At 33.7% G+C, this 17,137-nt stretch overlaps 1 protein-coding gene across 3 annotated transcripts; it reads right to left on the reverse strand.

Moving 5' to 3' along the window:
- Positions 1–11,049: 11,049 nt before the first annotated feature.
- LOC113748799 (GDSL esterase/lipase At4g10955-like) lies at positions 11,050–13,398 on the reverse strand. 3 transcript variants are annotated; one of them, XM_027292369.1, is made up of 3 exons: positions 13,218–13,398; positions 12,505–12,618; positions 11,050–12,138 (listed from the first exon to the last, which is right to left on the reverse strand). In XM_027292369.1, the coding sequence occupies exons 2-3, from the start codon at positions 12,564–12,566 to the stop codon at positions 11,169–11,171; spliced, it is 1,032 nt and encodes a 343-aa protein (XP_027148170.1). In that variant the 5' UTR covers positions 12,567–12,618; positions 13,218–13,398; the 3' UTR covers positions 11,050–11,168. The 3 variants fall into 3 exon arrangements, with proteins under 3 accessions (XP_027148170.1, XP_027148163.1, XP_027148178.1); XM_027292362.1 differs by having other exon boundaries at positions 12,505–12,621; XM_027292377.1 differs by lacking the exon at positions 13,218–13,398 and having other exon boundaries at positions 12,505–12,689.
- Between the last annotated feature and the right edge of the window lie 3,739 nt (positions 13,399–17,137).

Here is a 17,137-nt window from a genome sequence, read left to right on the forward strand (position 1 = left end):
TATGACGTTGCAAAAATGTCCAAGTGTCAAGCCAATCCCCTAAAATCTTTTGATAAAAACTAATGAAGCTTCTCGAGAAAAGGAAAAAAACACTTTTCAAACTCTAGTTAGAGATATAATTTAATTAGAGTATCATTTACATGATTATTTCAACTTATATTTGACAAATTAACTTAAGGTTTAATCAGATTACAACGTTATTATCATTATTCTTATTTGAATTTATAGTTATATTTATTTCAATATGAATTATCATTTGAAGTTATATTTGACAAATTAAGTTGCATTTGTTAAGAATCATCGAATTGCATGGATTTTTTCAAATTGTTATAGTGTTTGACATTTTGTTATTTTGTTAATGTAACGAAAAAGATTATTTAAAACTAATTTCATCTTATTATAAAGAAAAAGATTATTATCGCTGCTTAATGTAGTGTGCATTTTTATGTTTCAAATTTATTTTAATTTGTTGATATTAAAATATTTGGTAACATTTGACTTTATGTTCATATATTTTTGTTATCAATTCTATTTTAATTCATTTGTACCTTCATAAGTGTTTTTTTTATTACAATTAATTTTTTCCTTTCTTAATCAAATGAATGCATTAACGTCTAAATGACAAAAATAAGTGTATCTCTATTATATTTCTTTAAAATGCTCTTTGTTGTTGTTTTCGTGGTAATCATTAGATTTGCATTTTTTTCTTATTTTCTATGCTGTCAAATTATTAAATTATTCAATAAAGCTTATTTATTATGAGTTCTAATTTGGAGAGAAAAACGTTTTTCCAAACTTGTTGCATTATTATATTATTCAACATAGAATGGCAGTTCAATCATGTACTCATCAAAAGCATAGGCAATGATGGAGCCAAGGGGGACAGAGGGGGGCCATGGCCCCCCTAAGTTTTGAAAATTTTAATTCATAATATGTAAATATGTGTGTAAAGTAAAATTGGCCCCCCCTAAATTTTTATAATTTTAGTTTATATTATGAGAGTTGATATATATATATATGAATTAGTCATCTTTGAATTAATTTTTTCTTCAAAAAAAGTTATTTATTTTTTATTTTACTAATTATTTAACTTTCAAAAATTAAACATATAATTTGATGTTCCATAGTAAACTGACCCAATGTGATGTATTAGAATAAAAAGACCCAATTCATAATTGTTAAAAGCAAGAACTAGTACGTCTAAGAATAGAACTTCAACATTTTGAGCTCGACATTCCAAATCATCCTGAATTGCAAGAATTATCTGGTATTCATGAGTTATGTCAAGGCTTGGTGAAGACAAGAAAATCAGTGATATATTCTCTTATTGACAGATTGATTAGACTTGTTTTTACTCTTCTTGTATCAATTGCAACTACAAAGCAGGTATTTTCAATTATGAAAATAATCAAAACAAAGCTCCAAAACAAGATGGAAGATAATTTTTTGAATAATTGTCTAACTGTGTATATAGAAAAGGAAGTTGCTAAAAAATTTAGCAGTGATTCAAGTATAGATGAATTTAATTCTATGAAAGAGCGTAGAGCTCAATTTACTTCTCAGAAAAGATGTTGAAATTTCAAATTATGTTAACATAACTTTTATCTTTTTTCAATTGAAAATAGTTACATTTATATTACATGGTTATATATATATATATATATATATATATATATATATATATTGCCTAGGTGACATATTGGAGAGCATCTTCTCATAATGTGCAAATTGGATGGTTTGTGATGTTATAAAATATTTAATCAAAAGTTATCTTTTTTGTTAATTTTTGTTATGACTATACCGCATATTTATGAATAGACATACCTTTATAATTAAATTTAATATTTGATATTTTTAGATGTCATATATTTAAATAAAAGAAAATTATTTTGAACATAATATATTAAGATAATTTTATTAGGAAAAAATTTTGACCCCCCAAAACAAAAATCCTGGCTCCGTCACTGCAGCATAGGAGACTAGTACCGGAAATTTTCAATGATATGATGTTTTTCTTATATTCGAAACCACACAAGCGGTATCTTACTCTATTTTAGAGTAAATTGGTAATTTCATTTCTCGTTATACCAATTTTTAAACTCTCTTACACCACATTTAATTTTTCGTTATATTATATTTTTAACCCAAATACGATAAAGGGCAAACTTGTGAGAGGTAGGTTTTTTTCTATCACAAAATTTCCACATCAAAAGCATAGGAGATTGTACCCTACTAGGTCAGCCCGACCAATTCCCTCATGGTCCTTGCGTGTAGCAACCCACCCACTTTCTTTTGACGTGCACCATGGGGCATGGTTCCTTGTGTAATCATAGAAAATTTGTCTTTCACTTGGGGTTAATTGTAATGAGACTCATGAACTTTTGAGAAAGTTGAATTTTGCTCCCTCCAATGTTTGAAATATGCATTTGGCCCACATATTTAGTGTTTTTGGACACATGCCACCAGAATGTGCTGTGTTCTTAGTTTCTAATTTCTCTCTAACATCCTTTGTTCATTTTCTTTACCTTTCTTATATTTTTTTTGGTTAATCTTTCCCTTTATTCTTCACCAGAGCTGTCAAATTGTAGTCAATTTAAATGAGATTAGCTAATATAGTTTTTTTTCTTTACATTTACCTTGAATTTACTAGTAACTTTCATTCCCCAATTTTCATATATAGCAAACAAAATATTCAATCTAATATTTTTTTATGACATTCCAACCTGCATCTAAGTATGTAGATAGGACTGTGGACTGGCTCATGCATAAAAAATTCAGAATAACTCAAGGAGATACAAAAGGGTAAGATTTGCTAAGTTTCAGTTTCATTATTTTTTTGGAGTGGGAAAAGGGAAAAAGCGAATAAAATGAATGGAGTCTCATGATGCTTAGGGTTTGGTGGAGGAAATAGGCTTAGAAAGGTATTAAAAAGAAAGAATTAACAAAGGAAGAAGATTAGAAGGAAGAAAAAGAGTTGAGAATAAAAAAAATAAAGTTTCTATGTTTTGATCAAGAATCGTGAATTTGGAAGCAAGAGGTAATATGACCATGAAAGAAGTTATGGGTGGCAAAGTGCAACTTTTCCGAAAAAATAAGGGTATACTGTAATTAATCCGAAGCAAGGGAGCGTAAAAACGTTAAAAGTAGAATATTTGAGTTCCAGCTATTATTGACTATGAAGTCATCACCATTGCGTAATTGGACCTCTAATCTATCCTCCATTATAAAATCAAAGGAAGAATGGATGACACTAAAAGGTGGAACAGGCAGGGCTTTACTAAACTCAATATGAACTGGAATTTTTTCCATTTATTCCAAAGCCCCCTCCTCCAAATGGTCAGATATGGTTACCTTTCATATTTCTTGGGGACCTCTTCCTACAGATTGAGACAAAAGATGACGTTGGCAAAGAAGAAAAGTACATTTCTCCACCACATAAGCATTCACTTCTATTTCTAAAGTTTGCAACCAATTTTTTTTTGGATTCACTGCATATCTGTAAAAGTTAAATTTTAAATTTAAATTTTATGTAGTTGTCATTCATCCAACGCTAACAGTGTATACACTCTATCAGTATAGAAAAGATTAATTTAATTTTTAATCCTTTAAAAAAAGAAAGTATTTTACCTGTTCAAGTGCACATCTCTTTATGGTAATACATTTAAAATATAGTAGTAAATTTTTATACATTGTCAGTGTACAATTTTTTTTTTACATTAACAGATTTAGGTCATTCTATATAATATAAATTTGAATTGAAATTCAAATAATATACATATGATATATATTCATGGTTGTTAGTGTAAAAAAGTTACTACACTGTCAGAGAATAAAAAGTTATTCCTTCAAAATAATAGAACAAAAAAAATAGATTTTTTAATGTACTTCGAGAACCATGACAACTGTATATAAGTAAAAAGCACAATCTTAAACAATTTTCAATATATATATATATATCTATATATATACTCACATACATCTCAAACTTCCTTCAGGAAATCACTTGTAATGTGCTCTGGTCTCTTGGTAATTTTTCCTTGGGAATCACTTGCAATGCTCCCTTGCTGATCTTTTCTTAAAATTTGGGATAAATCTATAGCATTTTGTGATGCAATATATATGAAATGGAAAAATAATTAAAACCATATTTATAATGTAATTGATGCACATATGGTTGTTGATTCATCAATTTCAATTGAATTCGCCATCATCGAGGTGGGTGGCCCATGCAAAAATGTGTCTACTTCTGTAATATATGTATGTGTATGTGTATGTATATGTATGTATATTCTATCCAGATTGAGCAGAGCCGGCAAAAGCAGCGCTGAATTAACTCATTCATGCCTTCTTGCTGGCACCTGATGCGCATGGACGTGTCAATTTTATGAAACTTCTAGTCCCGTTTGCTAAACAAAAGTACAACAGATATACGATTTCGGGAGTCCATTCGGTACAAAAGTTTGCTGGAAAAATACCGGTTTTCGTCCCCAAACTTTGGACACAAGACACATTTCATCCCTCATCTTTCGGGCATGACACATCTGGTGTCTAAATTAAGAATTTTAGACCAAATGTTATCCTCAAACGGCAATTTATCCACCATTTAACGAAACCGGTCACGTGAGATTCACGTACCGTTAAGTAAAAGCTTCTGTCCAAAAGAACCCAGGTGGAAAAGGACGTTGTCTCCACTTTCCTTGTCCAAAACCGAATCTGAGCTCACTCTCTCTCGACAAGTTCACTTTCCCCTTTCCCTTGCCTTTCACTTTCCCTTTTCCTTTCACTTCAACGACTTCCTCTGCAAATTTTCAAGCCTAAGCTCAAGCTCCATCTGAAAATTTTGCCGAGAGCAAATCCCTTCTTCCAAATCAAATTCTGCCAAGAAATAAAGTAGAAACTTGCATAAAGCAACACCCAGCATTGTGGCTGTATTTCCCTAAAATGAGATCTAGAAATCTTGAGTCATCATCGTCATCGTCATCATCATTAAACAGCAACGCCCGGCTGTGTGGTTGTGGATTGCGGCCAAAAATGGCAACATATTGGCGGGATGATAATCCAGGGAGACGATTTTATGGTTGCTCAAGATGGCCAATAAGAAATTTTTTAGTTTTGTTACTATTTCAACTCAAATTGAATTGTGACTGTGCTTTGCTGATGTTTATAAATGGGATTACATTTGTAGAGACCTGACAGATGTAAATATTTTGAATGGCATGATGAACCAATTTGTACAAGAGGAAGGATTATTATACCGGGTTTACTGAGAAGGGTGAATCGGATGGAAGAAACAATTGCAAAAAGCCGTAGAAGGGAAAAAATTTTGATTGTGGTCATCATACTGTTGGCTATGCTACTGATTATATCTGTTACTGTAAAAAGGACTGGACATGCAATGGAGCGAAAATTAGTGCTAAGCTTGGAGTGAGCTATTCCATTGAAGCTGTTAAATCTAGTTCATTTCAGTGTTTGTACAATTTTGATTGGATTAGCAGCAGCAGTAGTAGTATTGACTGGTTGTTGCAAATGGTGGCATGTTTTAACTTAACTTACCGAGTGAGAATATAGGATTAGGTCTTGATCCTTTGTATCTTTCTTGTTTATGTGGAATGTTGAGCTTCTATATACCTCTTTTGTTTATGTAGCATTAGTTTGGTAATTTGGTTGTTCTTTTTCTTGTTTCGACTACAAATAATCTGTCAATAAGATTGGTTTGAAGATAAAGAAATGTACCAATCACTTGAATATGGACAAGACAAATTTTTTCACCAGACAATTTCCATTAATAAAGTACCAAAACCATGTGTTCACATCGTAGCACTAATTCTGAGGACAACAAACAAAAAAGTGACCACACCAAAATATGATGTCTGTTTCAAAAAAGGACCATTCCTATTGTCAACCTCAGTCCATAATCTACATCAAAACAAAAACAACCATCTAAGGCTCTACTATCAATATTTATAGTACTTTGTTTTTCCCCTTCATTCTTGAAGAACCAACAACTCGTTTGGTAGCAGCAGCAGCAACAACTTCCCTGTGGACAGATTTGGTCTTGACAGGCATCTGTACATGCTCTTTCTATTTTGTTCCATGTACTGGTTGACTGTATTTAACTTGAGCTCTTTTTAGACCGAAAACTTCATACAAATCATGAGAAGTTGGGGCTGAACTTGTAACAGCAACATCTTCTAAATGGATAGTCTCCTGAGAGGTTAAATGTATTAAAGAACATGTATTAAATTTCTTTTAATCAGGATAAATGACATAAACGACCTTCTTTACATATGGAAAACAACTAGATATAAATAAATTACAAAGAAAAAATCTGTATTGGCACCACCAGAAATGGTATGTGGATAACAAACAAGTGACTAGATCATATAGAAAGGACTTAAGACTCTAAAAGGAAACCCCTCAATGAAGGCAGATGCAATGAACAGAAATTACTCCAATATATAATGAACATCAACAGAAATTACTCCAATATATAATGAACGATTGGCCATGTGTGGACAAAAATAAATTCCCTGTTACTTTTCATTAGATAGTGCCTGCCTCAACATCAACTTTGCTATGATAAACCTTGCTGCTGTGATGAGCATGTACAGTACTCACAGTTGAAGTTGCAAGTTTTGTTACATCATGCATTGATCCATCTTGAACTCTACTTTCTGCATGTGGACTTTTCTGCAAAGTAAGAAAAACAACTCAAAGTAATTTAATTTTTATAGACTATTGAATAGAAGGAGATAAAATGAAACTTTAACATCAAAACAATTGTATACAAGACTTACTGCTAGCTTGGCAGACTTATTATTTGGATTCTTGTCGAATATTTGGGGAGTACATGTAACCAGAATCTCAGTGCAATTAACTTCATCGTAGTCTTCACTGTCAACTTCATCAGATCTTGTATTGTAGGCAGCTTCTTTGCTCTTTATACCAGATCCTGAGGCATTGTTTTCATCCTTTTTAAGCTTACAAGATCTCACGTTGTGGCCTTGTTGCAGACAGTATTTGCACCTTATTACCTGCCCCACTCTACTCATTTTCTTGGCCTTTTTTTCCTTTGCTTGCTGTTCCTCATCAGCAGTCCTTCTCCTTTATTTTTTTGGTCTTCCAGCTGTTTTACCATATAAAGGGGGTTTTGGACCATCAACATCAGTCTTCTCCCAATTTCCTTCCCCATTCATTGGACAAATAGCTCCTTCATAGCTCTTTAGGTATGTTTCAATTGTATACCAGCTGGATACATATAACATGGGATCCTTTTTAGCTAACCAAAGTGCAGCAATTGCATGGGGACAAGGAATTCCAGTCAGCTCCCATCTCCTACATGAACAAGTTTGCTCTTTAATGTTCACATCATAATGATCACCATATGGACAGGAAACTTCATACAAATCATCGTTTGACTTGAAAGGAAAACATTGTGTTGCCTTATCCATTCTCTTTTGTACTCTCTCAATGATTCTAGGACAATACATATACTCTTTCCATTTTTGTCTTGCAATGTCTCTATTCTGCTGCATTCGTTGCATCATATACAACCTTAATAATTCCATCATTTCAATGATTGGCTTCTCTCTAGCATCCAAAATCTTGCCGTTGAAACATTCACAAATATTATTCAATAGCATATCACATTTCGAATGGGTGCTAAAGTAAGCTCTACTCCATTGAGATGGTGGTTTATCATCAAACCACTTGGCAGCATCCAAGTCAATTGCTGCCATTTCTTCCATTTTCCTAACAAATTCTACTGGTGTAGTTGCCTTTGCAGCAGCCCACAATGCTCTCCTTAAAGCTTCCCCTTTGAACCCAGCAGTAGAAAAGTTGCTGTGTAAGTGCTTTACACAAAACCTATGAGCTGCATTTGGAAAAACATGAATACAAGCCTGAACTAGTCCCTTTTGCTTGTCACTCATGATTGTCCATTCATAATCTCTTTCAATTTTCAAATCCTCTTTGAGTAACTTGAAGAACCATGTCCAGGATTCCTTGTTTTCACCCTCAACTACAGCATATGCAATAGGAAAAATGCCATTATTACCATCTAGTCCAACAGCAATCAATAGAACACCCCCTGCTATTCCTTTCAAAAATGTGTCATCTACCCCAATTAAAGTCCTACACCCAACCAAAAATCCTTGTTTCACTCCATGAAAACACATGTAAAGTCTTTGGAATCTTTGTTGCCCTTTTGAAGTGCCATCCACAGTCTTTAATATGATAGAACTACCAGGATTAGATTTCTGAATTTCATGCATGTACGCTCCTAACTTGCTGTATTGGTCACTTTCACTACCATGAATAATGTCCAAAGCCTTTTTTCTAGCCCTATATGTTTGTTTTTTTGTGAAGGAGCATTTGTTTTCCTTTATCACTGTTTTTCTAAAATGCTCCACATCTACCTTAGGATTGGATCTAAACTCCTCACAATACTTTCTACCAACCCAACCAGAATTTACAAGTGGATTTTGATATGTAAAACCACATTTGTGAGTGTCCTCAAATGTCCTAATTTGCACACTTCCTTCTCCAGCAAATTTTCTAGCATAAATATGCCAATTACAGCCTTCACTTCTACATTTTGCCCTCAATCTAACCAAATCCTGCTTCACAAATTTACAAGGCCTCCCCTGTCTTACACTGTAGTTTGTAATAGCTAACTTGCACTCTTTGATGGTACTAAAAAACATCTTTAATTTCAATTTTGGATTATCCATGTCCTTGGGATTGAACACGACACACCTATTACTACCATTTTCATCATCAGACCCATGCAAACTCTCAAAATCTGATTCAGAGTCAGGGGCTACATCATTATCTTCAGACTGAACCAAATTAGCTTCAACCTGTCCTTGTTTTGCCAAATTAGTTTTCAATTCCTTATAGTGTGAGACACCAAACCATTCAGCATTTGTATCTATGTTATCGTTGAAATCAGCATCATCTTCTTCACTTTGATTATAATCAGAATCTACTGCTGAGAAGAAAGACTCATTGGCTGAATCAGAATCACTGTTATCATTTCCTCTCTCTTCATGATCATGTTTACCATCTTTACCACTAGCAGGACCTTCTTTATTCTTATCAACCTTATCAGCATTATTGCCAAGTTGGTGAACCAAAATTTCATGAAATGAGATTTCAAGGTACAAGATAACTTCCCTAATTGAACTAGCAGTCCTTAGAATATATCCATGCAATTCTCTACTATTGTCTATCCTTTTAAAGCTATTATTCTCCCAACCATAGTACACTTTGTGACCAAACACACCAGCATCCTCAGTCAATCTATCCATTTCAAAAATACTCAAGCCTATACTCTCAACATAATCCAGGACACATACATCTCCACCCTTATAATGCGGTTGGGGAGTGTAAAATATCAACCCTCCACAGTGACATTTTAGTGTAATCAGTGAGCTACCTTTTTCTGATAGTTAAAAAAAAGAATATATCAAATACTGAATAAGCAACCAAACCATTACTTTTATATTTTAACAATATTGGATAAACTTATTATTATAAGCTTAACAATAATTTGAGGACAGCAAAGTGCAATAATTTGGGGACCATAGATTTATAATTCAAATACATATGTTCTAACCATTACAAAAATTAATCTTTTCAAACAATGTCGACTAAACATTAATAAGATTTACACCTGTAAAATAGACATCAAGGACCCTATGTATCATATTAAAAAAAAAAGTTCAAACTTTGTAGTTGGACCTAGCATTAACAATAATATATCACAATGAACCAGCTATGTAGCTACTAGGCAAAGGATAACCGTACTCGAGTATAACTTCATTTGGAATAAACAATGGATCCATGAGATTTGTTTTTACTTTCGGCCGCCTAATTCAAACAATGCTGCTAGTATTTTCAGCTAAAAAAAACAATAATAATATATCACAAACACGCATGTGAAGGACCACATCTACATAGCTTGCCACTAAAAGGTCAACATTTTCATTATTAATACTTTAATCAACAAATTATTAAACCCTGGACCACTTACCATAATTTGGTGGGGCACAATCGTTCAACTCCTTCTTTCGCACCGACATATTTTTCCGCTCTGCTACTTAGTGGATGCCAGCAGGTCAGCTTCTTCTTCTTCGATCTTCAATAATTTTTTGGAATGCACTTTTGAAAGTGTAAAAATTGAAAGGCAAAGGAAAGGGGAAAAGGGTTTTACACAAATATAAGCGAGCTTGTAGAGAGAGAGAGTTCAGATTTGGAAAGGAAAAGGGAAAGTGGAGACAACGTCCTTTTCCACCTGGGTTCTTTCGGACAGAAGCTTTTACTTAACGGTACGTGAATCTCACGTGACCGGTTTCGTTAAATGGTGGATAAATTGCCGTTTGAGGATAACATTTGGTCTAAAATTCTTAATTTAGACACCAGATGTGTCATGCCCGAAAGATGAGGGACGAAATGTGTCTTGTGTCCAAAGTTTGGGGACGAAAACTGGTATTTTTCCAAAGTTTGCCCAATGCCATCACCACTAACACAAATTTTGGTATTTATAACAGAGTGAGCGCACCCTGAACCCGAACCCGAACCCGAACCCGAACCCTTCCATGCTTTTGTATTATCTTCGAAAAAAAAAAAAGAAAAGGAATTATTCGGCCTGACCTCTTTGGGCTGACATAAAGAAATTCTTTCGGCCTTGATACAAGAAGTTAAATTTGTATTTAGCATTTAGTACCATCAGTAAATTAGGCCCGAATGATTTGGGCTCACATTTGAAAATTGACTCTAACGACAAACCATTTGTCATCAAATGAAACAACCACTCTAATCACTCGACAAGCAAATACTTCAATTAAATAAATCTGACTGATTGGCATTCTTCACCATCCATGTTCCTTATTTGATCTTTCATTGTGCCCATGCTCATGCCGCTAGTTCAAGAATGGATGATGTCGTTTGAATCAAGGGGAAATCTTACAATTAATTTAAGGTACGAGTTTGGCCAGCCTAAGCGGACCGGGAAAACAATGAATGAACATATGAATTTTGGACAAACAAATCGCAAGATGAATGTGACAAAGAACACGCTAGTCTTTTTTTACCAACACAGACTAGCAATTGACTCAGGTTCCCCAAAAGGAGTTGTCGGTCGTTTCCTTCAAAATCAACAAATTTCATCTGTACTGATGCAGCTTGTACTCGAGACGAAGATCTGGTCTCCACCATTGGTGAATTCCATGAGCTTGCTTAAAATCTTGACAAGGGCCGAGATTAGTCGTTACATATGCAGAAGGAAGGAGATGACACGCTTCGCTCTTATTCCCCCTAGCAGTGGATATGATACTCGCAATGGAGTTCTGTGCTGCAATCCTTCCAATTTTGCCGCCGGCAATTGTCATCATCTTCTCCCTGTGTGTAAAATACCCAATATATTCGGAGCAAATAGGATCAGATGGATTGACAAACAAGTACGGTATCCAAGCAGACAAAACACGAAATTCATCGTCCTGATGTGGCTTTTGGCTGTTGAGCTTCACCGCAGCTGCAAGCCCAGCAGTGATGACACTCACTGCAATGCGGGCGCCATGCTTCAACTTCTCATTCTTTATCTTTTCGAGTGGAAGAGAAGCGAAAGGTGGATTGAACAGGTATGTTTCAAGATGATAACCCAACTTAACCATATTCCTTCCAACAAGTAACGCTATTGCTGAGCCCAAAGAGTGACCAGCTAACCAGATATTGGCACCTCCACCTTTAGAAACAATGTTCTGAACAGCTTGCAACCCAAGGTGGAAACGGGAGCTGTGCTGAAGTTTGTTTTTCATGAACTGGAGATCCAACTTGAGATCCTGTGACCTGCTGCCTGGTTTAGTGATTGTGCCTCTGAAAGCAACCACGTACTTGGGAGGAGTTTGAGCCAAATAGTTGCAAGAGGAATGAGGTAGTCTCAGTTCATAAATGGAGCCAAAGAACGATAGATCATCAGGATCCACAAGCACATGGACCAGCTGGAAATTAAAGAATTCCCACCAAGGAGGAGCAAGAGCATTTGCGCTTTGCCGGTTCTCCTGCCGATCACGTTCAAGAATGTAGACACCCTGAACCAAGCTAGCCGCAATGGACCTCCTATGATGGGCATTTGTCCTGCAAGACATCAAATTGTATTCTCAGGGACAATTGACTGCACAAAGAGCAGATAACATAAGACTCTGAACTCATCCACCGTAGACAGAAAATCATTTCGTGAGTTGTGCAACTCACAAAATTTTCTTGCTTCTGATCATGAGATACATAGAAGGCTATTAGTTAGCAGAAAAGCAGATCCTTGAATACTGACAACAACGCATCCTAATGGTTGATATTTGAAAGGTTAATCATCTTCCAGATGATTGCTGGTTCTTAAAAGATCCTATTAGAACAATATCCAGTCCAGCCATAGAAAAGTTGCGCGCATCATTTGAGTTTGAACTCATGGTTAAACGAACAAATTATTAACAAGGATGGCCATACCAATCGATCACAGTTAACTTCAGTGGTCCTGAAAGACTAAAAATCTCCCTGTCAGAGGCCATTAGTTGAAACTGCCCCTTCCTTCTTTTCCTCCTGATGTTCTGGGATATGACTCTGCTAAAATGTGAAAAAGGGGAAGAAGAAAAGCGAAAGAAAGTGAATATACCAGCTGCATAATTCAGAAAGGTTCGTATTGCAGTCTTCTTGTCATGCTTCACAGGCTTTAGACAAATTAAGTATCACGGGAAATTGAAATATGTTTTAAATACTTCACAGTCTTCACACAAAAATCTACTGAAATGCAATTTTTGAGGAAGTAGGAACTAAACAGAAACATGGAATGTTACATACTACTAGTGGGCAGTCGGAATTTTATTTGAATGAATTTCATTCGTCCACAAAATCCAACTTGTCTCATCTCCGCTAATATTAGGTCAGCTATAATAATCGCATCTGTTGGCCCTCTAGCACTTCATATGTCCCTTTTCCGTTTTCAAAGCTCCTCATATCATGAGTTCATAACGATCATCTTTCCGCAGTTAAATTAAGAAATCAATAAACATCGTAGCAGAAATACAAAAGTAAATAGTAACAACCACGTAGCATGTAACATTAGAATCGATGGCGTAGCATTCGATAAAGTGATAAACGAAACAAAACTCTAATTAGTTTTAAAAACTTGAGAAAAAATATGTGAAGATCAATCCAATTACCACAGGTCAACTCAAAGTCTCTGCTTACAGTTGGTTGATTGACGCTGGCAAAGTCGTTTCCGAGGTGCATATAATACCTACAAACAACAAATGTAGGTAGGTTTTGTGTGGGAAAGAGAGATACTGATAAGCGATAGGTGCTTCAAGATATTTTCATGTAAGCCGGAAGGGAATTAGACACGGGGAAGAGCAGGAAGGAGAAGAAAGGTAGACAACAACACGAATGTCGCAGCGGTGCACTAGTTGGCGTTATATTTTAAGAGGACGATCAAAAGTCAATGCGTCTAACCAGCAACTCTCGAATTCGAATAGTTGGCACCAAAATAGTTTTAAATCGGTCGAGAGATTAAATTCTCTTACCTATATCCTAAAATTCAGGCTTTTCTAAAAATATTGTTAGCAGATGCGTAGACAATCGTTTGAATTATGCACCTGCTAAGTCGGTGGTTGTTCAGTCCCCTCCGAATTATTCTTGAAACTCTTCAGGTCCTCCTCTTTTTAATATAAAATAATATAAGTTTTTCTTATTCAGCAACAAAAAAAAATCAAAAATTAATGTAGCACATCATTTGGTCCGATGGTAATATATAGTTTCCTCCAAATTATTTTTGGACATTTCCGACCCCCTCCCTTTGCATAGGGTAGCGTAAGTCTATCAATAAAAAAAAAAAACAAAAATCAAAAGTCAATGCGTCTGCAGTTTGGGAAACTTGCAGAGGCGTTGCGGAAAGCGACGAGAGCTGTCTTTCTGAGATCCATCCATCGGCCAAGTTGTACGTTCTTTTATATTTCTACTCCTTCCTCCTCCGTCCACGATGGATCTATCCATTTCTTTTCTTAATTCTTTTCTTTACTGTTGGATCCTATAATCAAAGTTTGGATTCTAGGCTGCAATTAATGGTAAGATGAATTTAATTTAAAATTGGATGAATGAAATTGATCATAAGACATGGTTTGTATTAAAAAAAATATCAAAATTTATTGAAATTTAGAGTGTTATTATCATTGTGTGTACAGTTATTGTATTAGTGTATGGAAAAGTCTGAAGTAACGGTAGTTATGGTAACGAAACTATTTTTACCTGATATAATAGGTAAAAATACTTTTAGCGACCATTTGATTACCTGTTGTACTGGTCATCTAAATGAAATAGTACCTAAAATTTTGGTTAGTAAGTTTTGCATAAAAAATAGTAAGTTAACTCGATATATTAGTAACTTTTATGTCTCAAAAAGTAAACTTGAATAAAGATGGAACTAATTTTTTTTTTTGAAGTAAAATACTAATACGTTGTAGTATCGTAACATCGGGACGGACAATTGGGAAAAAAAACTTGTTTTAAAAATATAAACAATTATCTACACTTATTGAGATGCGAGGATTCGATGTTAGTACCTAGAAGCTAAATGGCGGCCCTCAAAACTTCTACAATTTATTTTCTGATTTTAAGAATAAAGATGTGATTATTAATAAGAATATACGATTATAATATGTAATGCAACCAATAATGGTGTCGTGCTATAAACATTACGAGATTGTTTGTTTGGATTGAGCTTTATTTCCCCAAATTTATTTGCTTACATCATCATTACAATTTTTAATACACCTTTTTACCTTCCCAATTACCTTTTTATCTCACATACATCACATCACAAAAAGTGCTACAGTAAAAATATCTCTAATAATTCACAATCCAAACAGACTCGTAACATTATTATTAAAGACCAAGTTTGGGCGCCGTCAACGCATGGTGAGTCGGTGACACTAATGAGTTACCTATTATTCCTCGATACCCACAATAAAGTTTGGTGGGAAAGAATGGGTCAAATATATTATAGGGGTTAAAGTATAACTAAGAGTTTCAGGATTCGAATCCTTTTATTTGTATTAAAAAATAAATAAAATGTTCAGTGAATTGTCTCATAGACATGATTTTAGCACTCCAAAATAAGTTTCACAGACTTTATTTTGTGAACTGGATTAAATGGCTAATATATCCACGTAATATTTTAAAGTTACAATATTGCCTTCTATATTGAAAACTTTAGATTGGTTTTTTTATTTTATAAACCTTTAAATATATTATACATTGATGCATGCATTATTAAAACCTGTGAAGGAACATTCTTTTGGACTTTACAAAATGTAACGTATTCCAAAAATATATATATATATATATATATTTCCTATCTTACAGAGTATTCTTTTAAATTATAAATGTAAATAATCAAAAACTTCTCTTTCATAAATTTTATTTGTTAATTAGTATACACTGAACATTCATTTTGTCTATTTCTTTCAATTTTTTGAACAATAGGATTCCAAAGAGGTTAATTAAAGTTAAATTATTCGTAAACGTGACTATGCATTTAAGTTGTAAAAAAAAGAATCTAAACTATGGGTAATTGTATTAGTTTGAACAATATAAGAGAAATAGATGAGTTTTTAAAATAAATTGTCAGCCGGTCAATATCAGCTAAGGCTCATATTGACTTTTAGTTTATCAAATAAATTGGAAAAGTAAACTATATAGGTCTAGAAGAAATAGGCAAACATTTTACCTATACTTAAAATAAAAAGCAGTTACTATTTAAAATTAATTTAATTTTTTCGATGTCGGGGTGAAATAGGTTAGGTGATATGGGAAAGAAAAAAAAATGTTGTTTGATACCAACTCATTTGATATAGATAAAGTTTTTTTTTTTTGGTATTGAAAAGCTAAGTGCAGTAAAAATATTTCGTTTAAAGATACAAGGAAGGTATTAAATGCTGCATTAATTGGCACCACGTAGTATTAATATAAAAAATAAGGTAAATGAATTATTCAGAAATTATTTAAAATAATATTTTAATTTTTGAATGATTTGATTTCTCTGATGTAAAAAAGTGAATAGAAAATATATCTATAATATAAAATTTTTTTTTTTTCAGATAATCACTCATCCATACATGCGCGTTTGCCATTAGATGTCAACGTAATAAGACAATTGCTTTTTCTTTTCTTATTTTTGGTTCGAAAAGGGGAAAGTTCAAATGTTATAAGTGCATAAAGCAGATCCAATTAATAATGCTGGTGTTGGGTACTATTTACAGTCAGTTTTTTTTTAGGGATAATTTCAGATACCTCCCCTGAGGTTTCTGACAGTCTCACTCTTCTCCCTTGTAGTTTCAAAAATATCACATATCTCCCCTGTCAGAATTTATGTCTCATTTCTTACATCATCATGGTCAGAACGACTTAAATACCTCACAAGTCTGCTAACATTTCGTGATTATCAAGACAAGTACATTCCAACTCACATAATTACTTTTTTCTACGCTATATGTAATCTCCCTTTTACATGTATACATAGTCAAATAACTAACATCTAACATGATGTACATTTTTTAAATATCTAACCATTCCAAATTTATGTGTACCATTACATTACCTTTTATAGATATACACAGTCAAGTAACTAACATTTAACATAATGTATATATTTATAAACTGATTGTATCTCATAGATCACCTCGTATAAGGTGTTTATAGACAAATTAATATTAGTCATATAGATAAAATTATATACCCACTGCAGCTTGTAAAGAGATACACAAGTGAGTCAAAGCATCAATAACCATTCCAAATGTATACATATCATTGTATTATGCATATTGCTGCGATGACTAATTGCAATATGCATGTAAATAAATAACTGCATGTTCAATAATTTCTATGCATCGTACATAGTCGATAACACGGTGTACATTATTTCAACCAGATTATACATTCACTAAGTATTTATATACATGTTACTTATTGAAATAAACTACCTCTTTACAAAATATTTAATGCACTCTCATAAGCACTAATGATTGATTTAATATGCAATTGGAACAAATAACCATCTAGTAAAAGTTTTTGATATAATATTATTGAT

Source organism: Coffea eugenioides, chromosome 1 (assembly GCF_003713205.1).
Source record: "Coffea eugenioides isolate CCC68of chromosome 1, Ceug_1.0, whole genome shotgun sequence".
Lineage (NCBI taxonomy): Eukaryota > Viridiplantae > Streptophyta > Magnoliopsida > Gentianales > Rubiaceae > Coffea > Coffea eugenioides.